Source organism: Trematomus bernacchii, unplaced genomic scaffold (genome assembly GCF_902827165.1).
Source record: "Trematomus bernacchii unplaced genomic scaffold, fTreBer1.1, whole genome shotgun sequence".
NCBI classification, from domain to species: domain Eukaryota; kingdom Metazoa; phylum Chordata; class Actinopteri; order Perciformes; family Nototheniidae; genus Trematomus; species Trematomus bernacchii.
Window position 1 is genome coordinate 189,995 of NW_022987577.1, and position 21,029 is coordinate 211,023.

At 40.8% G+C, this 21,029-nt stretch overlaps 1 protein-coding gene and 1 non-coding gene across 2 annotated transcripts in view; both read left to right on the plus strand.

Moving 5' to 3' along the window:
* tdrd12 (tudor domain containing 12) overlaps positions 1–21,029 on the plus strand; it is a 66,540-nt gene that overhangs the window by 33,427 nt on the left and 12,084 nt on the right. The window contains exons 21-31 of the mRNA XM_034126856.1: positions 1,434–1,561; positions 4,252–4,443; positions 6,098–6,226; positions 8,928–9,045; positions 9,536–9,675; positions 10,187–10,401; positions 10,746–10,827; positions 10,924–11,105; positions 17,428–17,635; positions 19,461–19,553; positions 20,296–20,429. Of these exons, the coding sequence (XP_033982747.1) occupies positions 1,434–1,561; positions 4,252–4,443; positions 6,098–6,226; positions 8,928–9,045; positions 9,536–9,675; positions 10,187–10,401; positions 10,746–10,827; positions 10,924–11,105; positions 17,428–17,635; positions 19,461–19,553; positions 20,296–20,429 (1,621 nt within the window). The remainder of the gene's footprint in view (positions 1–1,433; positions 1,562–4,251; positions 4,444–6,097; positions 6,227–8,927; positions 9,046–9,535; positions 9,676–10,186; positions 10,402–10,745; positions 10,828–10,923; positions 11,106–17,427; positions 17,636–19,460; positions 19,554–20,295; positions 20,430–21,029) is intronic.
* On the plus strand, positions 203–339 carry LOC117479850. Its single transcript, XR_004555596.1, has one exon. It is a non-coding gene; the product is annotated as a small nucleolar RNA U109 (small nucleolar RNA).

A 21,029-nucleotide genomic window follows, 5' to 3' on the forward strand; every position in this document is an offset into this window, starting at 1 on the left:
CGTCTCTTTTCAGTCGGCTAACGACTCCACTTTCATGAAATTGTGTCAGAAAATCAGAAACAGGTTTATCACCAGGTAGGTTGACACGTACGAGGAATTTGACTTGATGTCGTGGTGCATACATACAAGTAAAACAAAAATGTAAAACACAGATAGAGAACTATTTTAAGAAAACTATATTATCATTAAAACATATTTTAAACTGCATGTTTTGGCCTCTCTATCTCCGTAGAGTGGACAAGTACAAACATGCTAGATTAACGGTGAAAACAAGGGAGTTATCAGGGCCACCAGTCTTTCAAGGTCAGACTGAGTCGGTAGTATAATACTCCCACACTTAAAAAAATATATATATATATATTTAAAAAATACAGTAAAATATAGAAGTATTTACATTGAAATAGAATGGAACAAAATATGTGCAGTAATAACAAATTAATAATATTGTGTACATAAATCCCCACATGCAATTATTTGTTAATACGTGAGATTATCCTATCCTAAATCTTCATACCATTTCGGATGGATTTTCTTACATTTGAAAGCTTTTATCCAGCTTTTTAATGTTTAAAAACATGTCGTGAATTTTTCAAATTATTACATTTATGTGTTTTTTTTATAAATGTTGACTATTGGACTTTATGTTGTATTATTATTATTATTAGTGTATGTATAGAGTGGTGAAGTGACGAGTCCTAAAACCAGGAAGTGAGTCAGCATTTCCCCACTTCCTGTTCCCTCGTCTCAGAGCCAATGGGATCTCTCCATAGGATTTAGGAAAATATCTGGAAGTAAGGTCTGTGAGACACATTGAAGAGACGGATCACGTTTTGTTCTAGGACATTAAATCCATCAGCAGTGACCCCACTGGTGATTTCTGAAGAGTTGACGTGTCTGAAAAACGATGGTTGTTACCAAGTGGCTGAATAGGACTACAGAAGTTGTGGAGGCCGTTGTACGTCATTACGCCGAACACGTAAACACTCCTCTAAGTTTGTTTGCACCTGTTCTGCTTGAAAGCAAGTACCTGCCTCCTGCAAACTGTTCAAACAAACGCTTCAACTCGTAACATTTAGAATCTGTGTGTTTGAATATGGATCTTAAGTTGGCGTGACGTTGAAGTCGTGCTGCTGGACTCGGCTGTAGTTCCTTTATAGCATAACGTTAGCATTTAGCTTCTGGAGATTAGATTTATGATTAGAACATTATAAAAGTAGGGTAGACATGTGGAGATTATCCGGCTGAACAAAACGTGCATTCATCAAACAGGTTCGTTTTCCACAGACATTATTTTCAGCTTTTTTCCAAAATCCTCTGGAGAAATCCCATTGCTTTTTTGTCGAAGGAACCAGCAGCTTACTAAAGGGTTTATACGTCATCAACCGCTCTATTCAGTTCAGCCCTAAAAAGATATTGTTTTTATTTCCCTCCAGGCCTGCTGCTGGTCACCACTCCCTTCAGTTTGGTGCGTCTGCTGTCCTGCCACTGTTTCCTGTTCCTGCGTCTTTACCACCTGGTGCTGGACGAGGCCGACCAGCTCTTCACTCTTGCTCCAGATCAGGTGACGAACATTAATATCCTAAACTTTAAAGGTCACCTATTACACAAAATCCTCTTCTCCATGTCTCTTCTACATCAACATGTGTCCCCTCTTCTTCATGTCTCTTCTACATCAACATGTGTCCCCTCTTCTTCATGTCTCTTCTACATCAACACGTGTCCCCTCTTCTTCATGTCTCTTCTACATCCACATGTGTCCCCTCTTCTTCATGTCTCTTCTTCATCAACACGTGTCCCCTCTTCTTCATGTCTCTTCTACATCAACATGTGTCCCCTCTTCCTCATGTCTCTTCTACATCAACATGTGTCCCCTCTTCTTCATGTCTCTTCTACATCAACACGTGTCCCCTCTTCTTCATGTCTCTTCTACATCAACACGTGTCCCCTCTTCTTCATGTCTCTTCTTCATCAACATGTTGTCCCCTCTTCTTCATGTCTCTTCTACATCAACATGTGTCCCCTCTTCTTCATGTCTCTTCTACATCAACATGTGTCCCCTCTTCTTCATGTCTCTTCTACATCAACACGTGTCCCCTCTTCTTCATGTCTCTTCTACATCAACATGTGTCCCCTCTTCTTCATGTCTCTTCTACATCAACACGTTGTCCCCTCTTCTTCATGTCTCTTCTACATCAACATGTGTCCCCTCTTCTTCATGTCTCTTCTTCATCAACATGTGTCCCCTCTTCTTCATGTCTCTTCTTCTTCATCAACATGTGTCCCCTCTTCTTCATGTCTCTTCTACATCAACATGTGTCCCCTCTTCCTCATGTCTCTTCTACATCAACATGTGTCCCCTCTTCTTCATGTCTCTTCTACATCAACATGTGTCCCCTCTTCTTCATGTCTCTTCTACATCAACATGGTTCCCCTCTTCTTCGTGTCTCTTCTACATCAACATGTGTCCCCTCTTCCTCATGTCTCTTCTACATCAACATGTGTCCCCTCTTCTTCATGTCTCTTCTTCATCAACATGTGTCCCCTCTTCTTCATGTCTCTTCTACATCAAACATGTGTCCCCTCTTCTTCATGTCTCTTCTACATCAAACATGTGTCCCCTCTTCCTCATGTCTCTTCTACATCAGCATGTGTCCCCTCTTCTTCATGTCCTCTTCTACATCAACATGTGTCCCCTCTTCTTCATGTCTCTTCTACATCAACATGTGTCCCCTCTTCTTCATTTCTTTTCTACATCAACATGTGTCCCCTCTTCTTCATGTCTCTTCTACATCAACATGTGTCCCCTCTTCTTCATGTCTCTTCTTCATCAACATGTGTCCCCTCTTCTTCATGTCTCTTCTTCATCAACATGTGTCCCCTCTTCTTCATTTCTTTTCTACATCAACATGTGTCCCCTCTTCTTCATGTCTCTTCTTCATCAACATGTGTCCCCTCTTCTTCATGTCTCTTCTTCATCACCATGTGTCCCCTCTTCTTCATGTCTCTTCTTCATCAACATGTGTCCCCTCTTCTTCATGTCTCTTCTACATCAACATGTGTCCCCTCTTCTTCAGGTCTCTTCTACATCAACACGTTGTCCCCTCTTCTTCATGTCTCTTCTACATCAACATGTGTCCCCTCTTCTTCATGTCTCTTCTACATCAACACGTGTCCCCTCTTCTTCATGTCTCTTCTACATCAACATGTGTCCCCTCTTCTTCAATGTCTCTTCTTCATCAACATGTGTCCCCTCTTCTTCATGTCTCTTCTTCTTCATCAACATGTGTCCCTCTTCTTCATGTCTCTTCTACATCAACATGTGTCACCCCTCTTCCTCCATGTCTCTTCTACATCAACATGTGTCCCCTCATTCTTCATGTCTCTTCTACATCAACATGTGTCCCCTCTTCTTCATGTCTCTTCTACATCAACATGTGTCCCCTCTTCTTCATGTCTCTTCTACATCAACATGTGTCCCCTCTTCCTCATGTCTCTTCTACATCAACATGTGTCCCCTCTTCTTCATGTCTCTTCTACATCAACATGTGTCCCCTCTTCTTCATGTCTCTTCTACATCAACATGTGTCCCCTCTTCTTCATTTCTTTTCTACATCAACATGTGTCCCCTCTTCTTCATGTCTCTTCTACATCAACATGTGTCCCCTCTTCTTCATGTCTCTTCTTCATCAACATGTGTCCCCTCTTCTTCATGTCTCTTCTTCATCAACATGTGTCCCCTCTTCTTCATTTCTTTTCTACATCAACATGTGTCCCCTCTTCTTCATGTCTCTTCTTCATCAACATGTGTCCCCTCTTCTTCATGTCTCTTCTTCATCACCATGTGTCCCCTCTTCTTCATGTCTCTTCTTCATCAACATGTGTCCCCTCTGTGGAAAGAGACTCTGAAAGTTTCAGGAACAAAGATTCTCTCTCTTTTTGTCCTGATCCATTTTTATAAAAACCTGTCTGAAAATGAGCTGATCAGATTTTGGCCACTTTATGATGTCATGACAATGTGTTGTCTTGTGTAACCATTAGCCAATCAACAACCAAGGTAACCCTTGAGCTCCATACTGTGTCAGAAATAATCCTTGAAGTGGTTTGGAACATGATATGGAGTTTGATCACGGCAGCATTTAGCTTAGTATCTGTCGGTAGAATTCTGAGCAACATATTGCCTAAAAATAGAATGATAGGAGATCTTTAAAACGTTTCCTCCCACGTCTTTAAACACAAATGTCCTCCCGTTAGATGGCGACCATTTTGCAGCATTTCCAGAAAGTGACCTCCAGCGAAGAGAACACTTCCTGTCCGCAGCAGCTCATCGCCGTGGCAAAGAGATGGACCAATCACATTGAGGCTCTGTTAGCCAATTACATGCCGTACCCGTGCATCGTCATGGCGATCCCCGAAGAGGCTGCTCTCTATGGCAACGTTCAGCAGGTCAGTCTCTCCATCAATTCCCTTTCATTACCACTTTGTTTTGTAATGGTTTTTTTTAAACGTTAAAATAAAAAACAAGGTGACTGAAACACTGTTTGATGCACCAGTTAGTCCTCAAATTAAATATGGAGTTTAATCCCAGATCAAATGTCATTAAAGGGCCTTAAACATGTTGTCTGCAGTGATTTTAATGGCATTTTTTTATGTCTGTTTCCTTGTTTATTGTCCTAATATCTGTCATTGTTGCTACTAACGGAGCTACTATGACGCAAGAACAAATTCAGACTTGATAAAGTAAATAAAGTATTATCCCATCGGAGCGTAAGAGGTGTAAAAGATGTCAAAGTCCACCTAAATAACTATCATTAAGACAAAACTCATCTTGTAATCTTTTCTTTGATACTTGATATTTATTGTTTTCCAAAAGTACGGACTGGGACAATACAATAAGTGAGAATAAAAAATACAAATTCAAATATAAGTACAGGTTCAGTTCACAAGAGGTGTTTCTAGAAAGATATAGTATGTGTACTCTGATCTTGTTTATAAGATATATACATTTTCCACATCTATACAAAATGGCGCCTCGGACGTAAACAACAACGTGACGTCGGAGCTCCGTAAAAACAAAACTGTCCCTGCCGTCTGACGCTCTGTCTGATACTCATATTTCTGGAGTCATTATACAGTTTTTGAAGAACAGAAATATTGTTTTCTGGCATCACTTTAACATTTTAGGGGGTGAGCTAAATAGCCGATGTTTTAATATGTTATACTTGTGCTCAGTGTCAGAGGTGGGAAGTAGTGGAGTACAAATACTTCGTTACTGTACTTAAGTACATTTTTCTGGTATCAGTACTTTACTCCACTACTTATTTTCCTGACGACTTTTTACATTTTGAACCCAAATACCTGTACTTTCTACTTCTTACATGTTGAACTCAAATACCTGAACTTTCTACTTCTTACATGTTGAACTCAAATACCTGTACTTTCTACTTCTTACATGTTGAACCCAAATACCTGTACTTTCTACTTCTTACATGTTGAACTCAAATACCTGAACTTTCTACTTCTTACATTTTGAACACAAATACCTGTACTTTCTACTTCTTACATGTTGAACACAAATACCTGTACTTTCTACTTCTTACATGTTGAACTCAAATACCTGTACTTTCTACTTCTCTCATTTTCCAAACAGGCTGGTTCCTTTAGTTTGAATGTGTGTTTGGTGGCGTGATCATTATTATTTAGAGTCATTGCGTGCCTATTGATTTGAACACGATCCGTGTATCCATCATTTCCTGGTCTTCTCTAAAGAAGAGGGACCAATGAAAACGTTGTCATGTTGCCGTTGTTCAGCATGGAAACATTCATTAGCTAACAATGACATTATTGTTCTATTAATATAAAGGGAGGTCAGGTACTCTTTAAAACAGCTGCTAGTTATGGGTACTTTTTACTGAAGTACATTTCAAAGCCCTCTTTACTTTGACTTGAGTAAAGAAGTTTAGTCAGTACTTCTACTTTCACCAGAGTATTTTTAAACACGAGTATCTGTACTTCTACTTGAGGAAAGGATGTGTGTACTTTTGCCCTCAGTGTTTTGTGTCTGATGTGATTCTCAGCTTAAATGAATGTCTTCCTGCAGATCATCCTCATGACTGTGGAGAACAATAAGATCTCGGTGCTGCTCGGTTCGTTGGATTTCAACTCCGACGTCGGCCAGAAGACGCTGATCGTAGCCAAATCTGCTCAGGAGGTGGAGGACGTGTTCAAGGTGAGACGGCAGCTTTATCAGATGTATATATATATATATATATATACTGTGCTTTAAATATCTAATGTAGGACTAATATGACACCAGCAGATAAGTGAACCCTCTGATGAAGGTGAAGATAACACTCCACAACTGGAGAGGCTTCACCTGTAGGGATTTATAGTGCAATCATGTGTAATAATATAGATGGGAGTATTACCAAATACTGCTAAACGTAATATGCTCAAAGCTAGGGGTGGAGCATATGACGGAAATGATGGTGTATATGGCATTTCATTTCAGGAAACCACATTTGTTTTGTTAACTACATTACTTAAGGATTTTAAAATATCACATCATACTTCGACAACACTCAAAACAGTACAATTTAAAGCTACTTCACTATGGTAGCTTTAAGGATCAATTTGCTGCACTACTGCTTATGTGTTTGTAGAAAAAGAAACCACACCAAGCAATCTTTAGTTTTTTGTAAACCATCGTCGGATCAATTCTTCTGCATTGACTTCACTGTGGGATCTGTCAGTCACTGGAGATTCATTGCTATCAGTTATATAAATGTTACCCTCAATATTAAAGGGGACCCATCATGCAAAATGCACTTTTTGATGTCTTTTATACATAAATGTGTCCCCGGTGTGTCGGGGAACTCACGCAGCGTCAGAAAATAAAACCCGTTTCAAGGTTCTTTATTGTCAAACTAACATAGCTACAGAGTAATTATGTTGTTGAAAATCTTATGTCACAGGCTTCTCCAACAATGCAACATAATAATACAGATAGTAAGAGTAATACAAAAATAAAAATAATTCTAAAATAAAGTGAGTATGTGGAATAGTGCAGTACGAGTCTATATACAAGTTATTGGAATGATATATATTAGATAGTAGATATATATTACTAAGTAGCAGATGAATGTTTTGAAATTGTTTCAGCAGTTCAATTGTTTAACAGTCTCACTGCCCTTTCTCTTTTCCTCCGTACCCAAATCTCTAAAAACGGGTGAACAACGGAGCTGATCCAGATTTGTGTCCGTTATGACGTCATATCAGACGCAGACCCACGGCACTATCAGAAACGTTGCTATCAGAAACAATGCCCGACTGTTTTGGACGTAATATGGTCGGTGTTTACATTAGCATCGCTAACACTCAGAGCTAACCTGTACTGGAGAGCATGTGTGTGAAGAAGCAGGAAATAAAAAGGAACTCACCTTGTGGTATAACCGGCAAGAGAGAAAGCCTTTGAGCTCCATACTGTTTCAGAGATAATCCTTGATCTAATAATCTTTGCGTTTCATCACCGCAGCATTTTAGACGGTATCTGCCAGGTCCCGCATGAGCCGGCATAAGCTCCGCCCCCTCACTGTTTTTTCAGTAAAAAAAAAAAGAAAAGCTTTATTTTTTAATTTAGCCTTTATTTATACAGGTGAACATCTCAGTTGCGGCTTTCACACCGGCGCTTTTCACTTTCTAGCTCCTCGCGAGAGCTTTTCTGGTTCAGCTCCCGTTTCCCTTTTCAGCTCCCGCTCTGTTCACACTGCCCAGAGCTGCCGCTGCTGCGTCATGACGTCACAGTTTACGTCGCTGATTTTCTCCCACAACAACAACGGGCCGGGGACTGCGTCGGGTCGTGTTGCTTTTAATCATACGAAGCCAGATTAAATTAAATAACGACTTCTCCAACCTTATACTTTTCTCCAGAGTGCCGTGGTTCATTGTTTATTAATGTGTTTCAGCGGCATTTACCGACCGCTGCAGTGCTGGCTGCTCTTCCACGGGTGTATTCTCCCATTAGCTCCGGGTTAGCTCACACGGCTCTAAAGTATTCACTGTCTGACTGTCACACAAGCAGCTGATACATATCCCCAGTTCCCCTTAAGTGAATGTGTGTCAGTCTGAATTGACGCTGTTTGGCATCACAACGCTGTTATGAAAGTTTCTCTGGTATAACATGGGTGATGTTAGCATAGCAACCGAAGCTAAACTGACTACTTGCTAAGCCGTTTTCTATAGGCACATTTTACCGGCGTATTTTTCATTATGATTCTACTTCTGATAGTCGGACATGACAACCTGTATAGCCCATGTATCTCCACAATGATCAATAACAGCGAACGGATGGTCAAAGTAAGGTTTCCTGCACGCCTCGACGTAAGAGACGTAAGCGACGCCGCGTCATAGCTCCAAAGCTCTTGCCTCTGGACCGACAATTTTTTGGAGCTGGAAGTGAACCGCATTCCGGAGCTATGACGCGCCGCCGCTGCGGTGTGAACAGGAAAAACCGGCGCTTTTCAGGCTCTAGCTCCCAGCAGGAGCTGGAAAAGCGCCGGTGTGAAAGGGGTGAGTGAGACACAGGGGGTGTTTCTCAAGAGAGACCGGTTTATACCCAGAATCAGCACTTTTGAAACAGGAAGTGAAATAGAGGGATATGAGGCATGGCTAGAATGGGTGATCTGTTTGGTGTTTTGAGCAAAACACTTCATAGACATGTTTTTATATTTTTGTATATCTGAGACCTATGCTATTGCCTACAAATAGCATGATAGGTGACCTTTAAGCAGTGACCTTAAAACTCCAAACTAAATACAGTTAGTGTCTCAGTCCTACTACACTGTGTCTCTAATAAAAGCATGCTTTACAGATGGTGACGGTGTGAAGAGAAACCAAAGAGCAAAGTTAACCCGCCTTTCTTTTATATTTAGGCCGTGGGCAGCAAGTCAGCGTTCTGCCTCAAAACCCACGAGGGGTTAACGCACCAGTTTGACTTCGTGGTCCAGCAGTGGAGGAAAGACATCGGCCCCGGGACTCACGTTATTCTGGGTAAAATGAACATTCACTATAAGGGATTTAGTAAATGTGTTTCGATATCTGTGTGTCACAATTGTAAATATGCAGTGTTGTTTGGTGTCAAATATTTCTAATATATAATCACAAATTCTGTGTTTTGTATTTAATAATTCTGTGTTCTTCATTTATCAAAACGTTAAATACCTGACCAGGTCTGAAATCAGTGGGCGGATCCTCCAAAATTCAGTCACTGTACACGGAAGATCATTTCCGATCTCTTTTCTGAGATTAATGTATTTGTATGCATGGTCCTTGTTGAAATAAATACATAATAATAATATGTTTCACGGGAGAGGAGTCGGTGTGAGGGAAAACTAATTAAATAACGACTGATTTGTTTTATATCTGTTGTCAGTCAGTGAATAAACGTCTCAGGGTCTCTTCAACAAAAGAAACACAACAACGCAGACACCGCTAATCAACACCGTTTGCTTGTAGTTTGATTGTTGTGTTTGACCTTTAGTGACCTCCAGCGAGTGTCTGAAGTGTTTGGGGATCAGAGACGCCACGTGTGTCGTCCACTACGGCTTCCCCACGTCCCCCAAAGTGTTCGGCAGCCGGCTCTTCTGTATGGCCGAACACTTCAGGAACCTTTCAGACCGGGTAAGAACAATCGTAAAGTCCTTGTTCCCGTATTAATCACTTCTGCGTTACTTTAAAGGTGTCCTATTATGCAAAATGCACTTTTTGATGTCTTTTATACATAAATATGTGTCCCCGTTGTGTCAGAAAAATAAAACCCTCTCTCTTTTCCTCCGTACCCAAATCTCTAAAAACGGGGGAACAACGGAGCTGATCCAGATTTGCGTCCGATATGACGTAATATCTGAAATGTGGACCCACGGCCCAATCAGAAACGTTGCTATCAGAAACAATGCCCGACTGTTTTGGACGTAATATGGTCTTTGTTTACATTAGCATCGCTAACACTCAGAGCTAACCTGTACTGGAGAGCATGTGTGTGAAGAAGCAGGAAATAAAAAGGAACTCACCTTGTGGTATAACCGGCAAGAGAGAAAGCCTTTGAGCTCCATACTGTTTCAGAGATAATCCTTGATGTGGTTTGGAACATGATGGCGTTTCATCTCTCTGGTTTCTCCTCCTCTCCTCCCAGGATCAGACAGGAAGTCCTCGCCTCACCCGCTCGGTCTTGTTGATTTCGGAGAGGAACGCCTGTCACGTGGTCGGGGTTCTGCGGTATCTGGAACGCACCAACGCCCCGCTGCCCCCCGAGCTGCTGGACTTCGCTCGGGGCGTCAACACGGCCCGCGAGGAGCAGAAGACCCACCGACCTCTCTGTGGATACATCAAGAGCTTCGGAGTCTGCAGGTATTTTGCTGTTTTTATTTTAAGTTTAATCCTTAGTTTATAATTACATTTAATTACGTTTAATCACGGCAGCATTTAGCTGAGTATCTGCTTCTCTGTGCGTGTGCTCCAAAGGGAAAAAATATCTGTTTGGTATTTTGAGCAAAACACTTCAGAGACATGTTTTGTATAGATATGGCCCTATAACATATTGTTCAATTATAGCATAATAGGTGAGCTTTAAAGATGTAGTTATTTTAGAAATTAGAACATTAAAGCCCATACTAAACTCATGTTATTGCTATTTCTGTTATCTTTCCATTTGGTTTTGATGTTCCTGCTCCACTAACTGTTGTCCTCTGCAGAGACAGCAGTGTGTGTCCCGATCGTCACACCTTCGTCTCCGAGCTGGATCAGTCTGTGCTTCCTGCCTCCGGAGTCATAGAAGTGAGGACATCAGGGTTCATTAAAACACCTTTTTGGTTATTTCCAATCCATCAACCAGGGCCCATTGATTGCTCTAAATGTTGTCTGTCCTCCCAGGTGGTTCCTCTCTACATTAAGACGGCGTCCGTGTTTTACGGCCATATCGTCAGGAAGGAGGACGGAGGTTTTCAGAACATGGCGTCGGAGATGAAGGATTTCTACGCCGACAAGAAGCCCGGAGTGGAGGAGATTCTGGAGGGAGGATTATTCGCTGTGCAGGAGGACAACTTCTACCACAGGTCTGACTAGGGAAGGGTACCGAGCCCCGGTATTAAAGGGGCCCCGGGGGCTGAATTATTAAAGACCGTGGTGCCGTGAAGCTCTGACGTTATCGGTCTTTTTATCGGTACTGGAGACATCTAAAACATGTCATCTGTATTATTGCTACACAAACATTATATTGCAGTTTCAGTTTCGTCAACTCCGTTTCTAACACGCAAAAAGACTGCAAAATGCGTCTATGATGTATTTTCGATCTTTCCAACCCAGACGAGAGATCTCTCTCCCCCGTCTGTGTGCGAGGGGGCGGGGCAGTTTACACACACGCTCTGCTACATTCATGCAACACACACACACACACACACGGACGAGATGGCGGAGAGAACGCGCTCCGAGGTGTGGTTAAACTTTACCCGTCTCGATGTGGACAATACTCGTTGCCAAAAGTGCAATAAGAGTTTAGCATGTGAGGGCGGTAACACGAGCAATTTGTCTAAACATCTTGTGAAAGTGCTCCACATTCAGACGGAGAAATGCACCGGGTTCGACTGTCTTTCTAGTAGCTCTGTAGCTTCATCCACGAGTAACGTTTCCACGTCAGGTGTGTTATGTATACCTTAATCTTCCTCCAGAAGAACCGTTAGGCCTTTGGCAGCATACCTGTATGCCCCACCTGTGTTGCTCTGTACCACTGTGTTTATGCAGTAAATGCTTGTTTTTTGTTTGTTTTTTACATTTCTGTAAGTTCACATTATTTACAATTTGTTCTTTTCTTCAAAAGAACCGATAAGAGTACCGTTAAAGCACTGGAACGATAAGTGGGATCGATAAAAGTACAGATGAAGCGTCTTATTTTGGACAGTTTAAAATGCGAGGGTCGTGATCGGTTCGTGCACGTTCCGTGATGGCCGGCCGGCCCCCAGTCTGACTTGATACCGCCCCCATGATAAATACATTTAATTATTGTGAAGCCAGCTGCAATGGATCATTGATCCACCAGGGGGTGCAGTGGGGTTCCACACTGGAGTCATGTGAAATCAACTTCTTTGTTGTTAAGATCCATATGTCACGGATAGGATCATAGTCTGTGCTAAATAAGACATGTAATCATTTAAATAATGTTATTTAGTCGGAAAAAACGAACGAGCCGGCTCTCCCGATTTTTAATCCTAATTTAATCATCATCATTGATGTTTATGTTCGCCGAATTGACATGAAATCACTGACAAATATGAATATTCTGTATTCAACTTCATTGAAACGATCAGGATGGGTGTTATTTTTCCCCACAATGACCAAGTCGCTGCAAATGATCCCATGTATTATGTACATGTACATGGCCACATTCTCAACAAAGTTACGTAACGAAACATTCTGTATTCCTTGCTTACTTTTTATTTAATGCTTTATAACAGCTGGAATAGTTCGTTTAGAACAGGCACCTCACTCGCAATCTGCTCCTCCGCAACGCCTACCACCTACCTCCGGCTGAAATTATGAATGTATAGTAAGGCATAGTAATCATAGATAACACGGCAGGGTCCGTTACAGTTTGTTTTCATCTGATTTCAAATATTTCAAATGTCTGAAGTTAATAAATACATTCTCAGTGTTCAAGTCAATAATAGTCATATAAGAAAAGTACTGATCTAATAACAGAGATTTTATAAGGACTTTTCAATGTTCGACATCGCTCATGTGAAATACAGTAAACTGGATGTTGTGGTGCCGAGAGGCGGGGTATCAAAAGTACAAGCTAAACTTTTATTTAGCATCTGAACACACTTGTAAACAACGTGATGCCCGGGAAGCGAAGACCCGGCGGAAACAGCTGGTCTGGTTCACTAAAATGCCATACATTTTTAAATGTAATTAGATATACATTATTAATGCCATACATTTTTGCATAAATATTTATTCAGTATGATAGCTGTCTAACAGAAGTTAAATCCATTTCTCACTTATTCTGACAATGTACTTAACCCCAAATAAAAGAACCCAATAAAAATAGTTGTTAAATAATAGTGAAGTCACGTTGTAATAACAATAACTCATCTCTCTCGGTTTTTTTTGTTTTCTTTGTGTGCTTTGCCAAAAGCCACTGTGTCAAGTGTCCTAGTTGGGTTACCGTAACGAACAGCAGCCGGCTCTCGATTTTTAATCCTAATTTAATCGTTTATGTTCGCCGAATTGACATGAAATCACTGACAAATATGAATATACTGTATTCAACTTCATTAAAATGTTATTAACGTGCCTAAACTCAGTAATTCACTAAAAATTACTGATCCCTGGGTGTTATTTTTCCCCATAATGACCAAGTCGCTGCAAATTATCCCGCTTATTACATGGCCACAAAGTAACGACATGACTCCCAATATTAATTAAAATGCTTTTATGGATTTAGAAAATATTTTTATTGATTTAAAAAATAGTTGTATGTATTGATTTAAATTTACATGCATCCGCTAAGAAAAATAGTCCGTTGTTACCGTTTTTTAAACAGTCAGAATGAAACGGCAGCTCTCAGCTGTGTGTTTACACTCCTAATGGCCCATCACAGCTCTCTCCCCCCCTGATCTTTCTTTTCCAACAGTTAAGTTAACTGTAGGTTACTCTGAGTGACAAGCTTACAGTTAGTGAAGTAACACTTTTTTTTTTGTGAGTCACGACCTCGCTGTTTCATTCTAACATAACGCTCCAAATATGACTGTTTCCACTCGGACTTCAATACAGCAACACCATTGTTTGGTTTCCATGGTAGCGTGTCTCTTTAGTAGCGTGCACTCCTTTCCTGTAAATTACAGGTCCAGCCAGGCAAAACAGTAATATGAAATATGAACGTTAGTTTTTAACTGAAATGATCAAATAAAGTCAAAATGTCACAGTGTTTACAAACATTGACCATACCGTTCACCAGCCCCCACCCCACTATGTTGAGTATAGCCTACTCTTTGTTTAAAACGAATTGGCCATCGGAATGTGTGTCCCAACCCCCCCCCCCCCCCTGTGATATCTCTTCTCCAGCAGTCTGTAGTTTGTGTTCGCAGATCATCACCCTTAGCTATTTCAATTACCTCTCAAACAACCTAAACTAGTTATAAATGTTTATTTTAAATAAAGTATGTTTCTTCACATGTTAGGTCTATATTGAAGGTTCATTGAAAGTAAAGCTTACTTTGGTTCTTGTGCTCTAGTTCTTCAAGGAATCTTACTGAGAACGTTATGTTTCCTCTGACTGCTTATGCCAAAAGCAACGACAAATTATCTGTTTTAAATACCTTTTTAGACCGTAAACTTTAGAATGAAATGTAATACCGGTTAGTTTTTTGTGTTCATACTGACAGAAGAAGAAATAAATTAAGTATGAATGAGAATAAGACTTATGTAATGTATTGACATTTGATCAGTAGCCTATAAATGTATTACTAACTTTATCCACTGTGGTACCGAAGCTTGGATCACCGCCAAAGACATGGCCGAGGGCAGCTGGCAGCTTTCAATATTTTTCATGTGCGATTCTAACGCTTTCAGAAAGTGAAACATACAGCATCATTTGAGAAAAATAAATCAAAAATAAGCGTTATAAATGAACCCTGACTACTTGTGTTTAGGACTCACTGTATTTTGCTACTCTCTAGGTCTGTGGGCCAAATCCAGATATGGGGGGGGGGGGGGGGGGGGGTTCTGTTAGAAGGTGCGACGGGGGAGGGGGGAGAGAGTTAGACGCTCGTGAATTGTCAACGGGGGGGGGGGCCTCTCTGCACGGAGGAGCCGCGGGGAAGTGAATCACAGTGATCTCATAAACATATGACCAATGAGCGAGGGTGATGACATCAGAGCATCGTCCTATGGGCTTAGCCCCGGACAGGTACAACAGGTATTCACTCAGAGGGGGGTAGTTATCCATTTACATGTCAAAAAGCAACAAACAGTGGGCGGGTGGGGGAAGTATACTGAGAAGTATATAATGAGAACTGCTACCAATGGTGGCCTATTTAGTTTATTAAGAAATACATATTTGTAGCTTTTTTTTATCTGCAGTAGGAAATGCAGAGAGTAGCGACAGGGCTGGTCCAACCTGATCTGTAAAGTGATCTAACTAAGTGCTATTCATTTTCTTGACGGGGAAGTGCAGTGTAAATGGGGGGCTTATATGCATTTGAAAAGCAATATAAATCACACAGTTCGTATACAATAGGCATTAAAAGCACCATTGATAACCATTGCCCTTCTCCTATTCAAACCAAAAGAGAAAATGCAGATATTACACTCTGAAAAGAAAGGGTAGACATATCTGTACTCTTAGTGCCAAGTAGCTAAATAAATTCTCCAAATCAAACCAAATCAAACCACGATATCTTGGGTATTCACTCAGAGGGGGGTCGGTGAACCGGGCAGAGTTTTTCGCCGGTCAACGTGTGTGAAAGTTTAAAGTTTATCATCTAAATTTGCCGAAACAAGTTTAATATTCTGAAAGCCAAGACTTTGTTTATTTGAAATCAGATGAAAACAAACTGTAACGGACCCATGTTATTCATATTCCGAGTCATAAAGACTTTATTTAAAATAAACATTTATAACTAGTTTAGGTTGTTTGAGAGGTACAGCTACCATTCTTTAATTAGATGTTTGATAAGTGCATGCAGATCACATAAAACACGTACACAGATACATTATTTTGTATTTTTATTAAATTCGACAATGTCAATTTCACTTTCCACTATGTCCACCGTTGTTTTTCACAACCAATGGCAGAACTTTATTGAGGCCTGTAATTAGTCGTTGCGACTCTGAGCGTTAGGGAAACCCATCATCTTGATAAAACATGAACTTTTCTTGTTATCATTTTTATTGTGTTAACAATTAAGTTAACAGGTATTCACTCAGAGGGGGGTCGGCTTCATAGTTGTATTTATCATCTAAATTTGCCGAAACAAGTTTAATATTCTGAAAGCCAAGACTTTGTTTATTTGAAATCAGATGAAAACAAACTGTAACGGACCCATGTTATTCATATTCCGAGTCATAAAGACTTTATTTAAAATAAACATTTATAACTAGTTTAGGTTGTTTGAGAGGTAATTGAAATAGCTAAGGGTGATGATCTGACTTGAAGTGTGTGTTTTTTGCTCCTCCCCATTCTTTAATTAGATGTTTGATAAGTGCATGCAGATCACATATAGTAAAACACGTACACAGATACATTATTTTGTATTTTTATTAAATTTGACAATCTCAATTTCACTTTCCACTATGTCCACCGTTGTTTTTCACAACCAATGGCAGAACTTTATTGAGGCCTGTAATTAGTCAACTACAGGTCTCTTGAAGTCTTTTTCTTCCAAAAAGCTTGTGACAAGATGTTATTGCTCTTGGGGCATTAAAAACAAGATTTTAACTTTAGTTTTTTATATAATATCTGCATTGTCTCTTGTGAAAAACTAAGTCTTAGTTTGGCCATAGTTATTTAATATATAGCGCCATCTCCTGGTTAAACCCTGAAATTGGAGAATAGTGGGAGGGCCTAACATTCCTGAATACTGGTCTTTGGCAGGTCTTAGGCAGGTAACTGGCTGGCAGTAGGCAGGAAGCTGTATGCTGGGGTCCAAAATAAGAGGCTCCATCTGTAGTAGTACCGTTAAAACATTAACGATACCCATCCCTAGGTCTGACTGGAATCCAAAACAAATTGAGGGAGGGAGGGATCACTAAAGAGGAGATTTTCAAATCAAATCAAGTTTTATTTATAAAGCACATTTAAAAGCGATTTTTGCTCGAGCCAAAGTGCTGGACATGTAATAAAAACACATTACTACAATAAATTACAACAGATATATATTAAAAAAAAAAACAGGAGTCGTACTCTGCTCTAACTAGAAGGCCATTTTGCAAGCTAGTGGACATTCATTTGAATTAATTGCACGGGTTATACAGCATTATTATTGTCTGTTTTGCACAGCTTTAGAGGGTTAACCATTGTTAGTTCTTAAGTTGACAGCAAACATTCTTCATCCATGTTTTATTAAATTAGGTTTGATATTTTTGGTGCGCGAAAACCACAATTTTTCCGATCCAATTATTTTCCTTTGCCATCAGTACAAGTGGATACATAATGATAAACTTTATTTATAATAAGGCACGTTTCATACTTCAGGCAGCCCAAAGTGCTTTACAGAGTATGACAAAAATAATGACAATAACAAATGAGGAACATCATTAAAATATGTAAAAACATGAACAGTGCAATTTCTCAATGCATTTTATAGGGAGATCAGTAAACAGAGAATTGCAATAATCCAAGCAACTAGTAATAATGTCTTTGCTCCGCCCCCTCTTCAGAGTGAAGATCCTGTCCGTCCCCGACAGAGGAGACCGGTTGTTCTACGCGGTGTTTGTCCGATTCATCGATGTGGGGAAGGAGCAGGAAGTGAAGTCCCATCAGATCCTGAAGCTCCCGGAGAGGTTTCACTCTCTGCCCGGCCAGGCCGTGGAGATCATCGTGTGCCGCGTCAAACCAGTGGACGCTGAGACCGACTGGCACCCAAAGGTTTCATTCTCTATCTTTGCTTTGATCTCTAATGTCGTATTTCTGTAGTGGACCGTGAAGGCAGCATCTCCCTAGTGTTACTCGATAATAAGACACACTTTTGTCTTAGCACGACACTTTATTTCAGCACACCGCCATCTTCGGATATCCCATACAACACTTCACAACATCCGGTAACACTTCCGGTTCTTCACGATAGAACTCCAAGTGAACACATTGAACATAAACAGAAATAGGGCATGTAAGTTAACACCTGGTTCCCTCGACCTAAAACCATTGGGATTTTTCCATAATTTCCAACGCTTATGATACTGACACGTTTAATCTCCACATATTAACACCTCTTTATGATTTCTGAACTAAAAATCTAACATTAGGCTATAAAGGAACTACAGCACGGTCACATGACTTCACGTCACCACCGCTAAGCTAAAGGTGGCTAATGTTGGGCTATAAAGGAACTACAGCACGGTCACATGACTTCACGTAACCACCGCTAAGCTAAAGGTGGCTAATGTTGGGCTATAAAGGAACTACAGCACGGTCACATGACTTCACATCACCACCGCTAAGCTAAAGGTGGCTAATGTTGGGCTATAAAGGAACTACAGCACGGTCACATGACTTCACGTCACCACCGCTAAGCTAAAGGTGGCTAATGTTAGGCTATAAAGGAACTACAGCACAGTCACATGACTTCACGTCACCACCGCTAAGCTAAAGGTGGCTAATGTTGAGCTATAAAGGAACTACAGCACGGTCACATGACTTCACGTCACCACCGCTAAGCTAAAGGTGGCTAATGTTCGGCTATAAAGGAACTACAGCACGGTCACATGACTTCACGTAACCACCGCTAAGCTAAAGGTGGCTAATGTTGGGCTATAAAGGAACTACAGCACGGTCACATGACTTCACGTCACCACCGCTAAGCTAAAGGTGGCTAATGTTGGGCTATAAAGGAACTACCGCACGGTCACATGACTTCACGTCACCACCGCTAAGCTAAAGGAGGCTAATGTTGGGCTATAAAGGAACTACAGCACGGTCACATGACTTCACGTCACCACAGCTAAGCTAAAGGAGGCTAATGCTGGGCTATAAAGGAACTACAGCACGGTCACATGACTTCACGTCACCACCGCTAAGCTAAAGGTGGCTAATGTTGAGCTATAAAGGAACTACAGCACGGTCACATGACTTCACGTCACCACCGCTAAGCTAAAGGTGGCTAATGTTGGGCTATAAAGGAACTACAGCACGGTCACATGACTTCACGTCACCACCGCTAAGCTAAAGGTGGCTAATGTTGAGCTATAAAGGAACTACAGCACGGTCACATGACTTCACGTCACCACCGCTAAGCTAAAGGTGGCTAATGTTGGGCTATAAAGGAACTACAGCACGGTCACATGACTTCACGTCACCACCGCTAAGCTAAAGGTGGCTAATGTTGGGCTATAAAGGAACTACAGCACGGTCACATGACTTCACGTCACCACTGCTAAGCTAAAGGAGGCTAATGTTGGGCTATAAAGGAACTACAGCACGGTCACATGACTTCACGTCACCACCGCTAAGCTAAAGGTGGCTAATGTTGGGCTATAAAGGAACTACAGCACGGTCACATGACTTCACGTCACCACCGCTAAGCTAAAGGCGGCTAATGTTGGGCTATAAAGGAACTACAGCACGGTCACATGACTTCACCTCACCACCGCTAAGCTAACGACGGCTAATTATGGGCGTGATGACGTTTAGTCGTCTCATTTAGACATTCAGCCTCATGGTAATGTGATTTGATAAAAAAATGTTTTGCACACAGGTCACCAGAGCGATCAGCCAGAAGATCCGAGGTCTTCAGCATCGAGCCAGAGCCGTCTTCAGTCTGGGAAACACGGTGTTTGTTGATCCCATGGTACGTTTCTACCTGCCAATCACCTCCTTTTCAATTAGTGGTTAATTGATGGACAGATAAAGTCAGAAACTATCATTAATTTGTCCCACAGCGAGGATATTTTCATCGTTACAGCGCAGATAAAACGCTCAGTAGAATGAGTACACTAACATATTGAATAAAAAGGCAAGCACACATTTGTGAAATTAAATCACATAGTATACATTCATGGTAAAAAATAAGCAACAGTGGTATGAAAAAGTATGTGAACATATAAAGGTATTGAAGTAGGAGCCAGTTATAATGTTAATAAATAGTGAAAAAGTGTATATTATATAGTTATTGTTCTCTCCCAGCAGTAGTGTATTATTTCCTAATTAATAACTGAAGGTACTTGACTACTTTTTGAAATGTAAGGTTTCTCCAAAAGTAGATGAACATGATTGTGTCATCAAACCTCAGTCTCTATAATAAAAAGGGCTGCACAATTAATCTAAATCCTATCCATGTCACAATATGGACAAGTGCAACATCGAACCCTCGCCTACAAACAATGTTCTACAGACTTCATACAAAATAACTTTCTGGTACAGATCCTCTTTAATCATCACATCATATTCATTTTTAATATAATGTGATTAATGGTTTAAAAATGATCATTCCCTCTAACATTGCAAATAATATCACAGTTGCAAAATCTGTCAAGTCAGTTATTTTCTTTGGTCGCTTTTTTAAATAATTACCTTTTTGTTTTGTTTCCCAGGTCCATATGACGCAGGTTCCGGGTATGAAAACTGTGATCAATGAGTACACCGTGCAGTCGGAGATCCTGAGCTCAGGGATGGCCGTCGGTAACCCCGAACATCTGGAGCTGCTGAAGGCGCTGTGCATCTCTGGGTGAGGAAACTCTCTATGAACCTACTTTAAAGAGTCCTCTCCTGCTGATGTTCAGGTGTATATCAGTATGTAGTGTCTCTACTTTAAAGAGTCCTCTCCTGCTGATGTTCAGGTGTATATCAGTATGTAGTGTCTCTACTTTAAAGAGTCCTCTCCTGCTGATGTTCAGGTGTATATCAGTATGTAGTGTCTCTACTTTAAAGAGTCCTCTCCTGCTGATGTTCAGGTGTATATCAGTATGTAGTGTCTCTACTTTAAAGAGTCCTCTCCTGCTGATGTTCAGGTGTATATCAGTATGTAGTGTCTCTACTTTAAAGAGTCCTCTCCTGCTGATGTTCAGGTGTATATCAGTAGGTAGTGTCTCTACTTTAAAGAGTCCTCTCCTGCTGATGTTCAGGTGTATATCAGTATGTAGTGTCTCTACTTTAAAGAGTCCTCTCCTGCTGATGTTCAGGTGTATATCAGTATGTAGTGTCTCTACTTTAAAGAGTCCTCTCCTGCTGATGTTCAGGTGTATATCAGTATGTAGTGTCTCTACTTTAAAGAGTCCTCTCCTGCTGATGTTCAGGTGTATATCAGTATGTAGTGTCTCTACTTTAA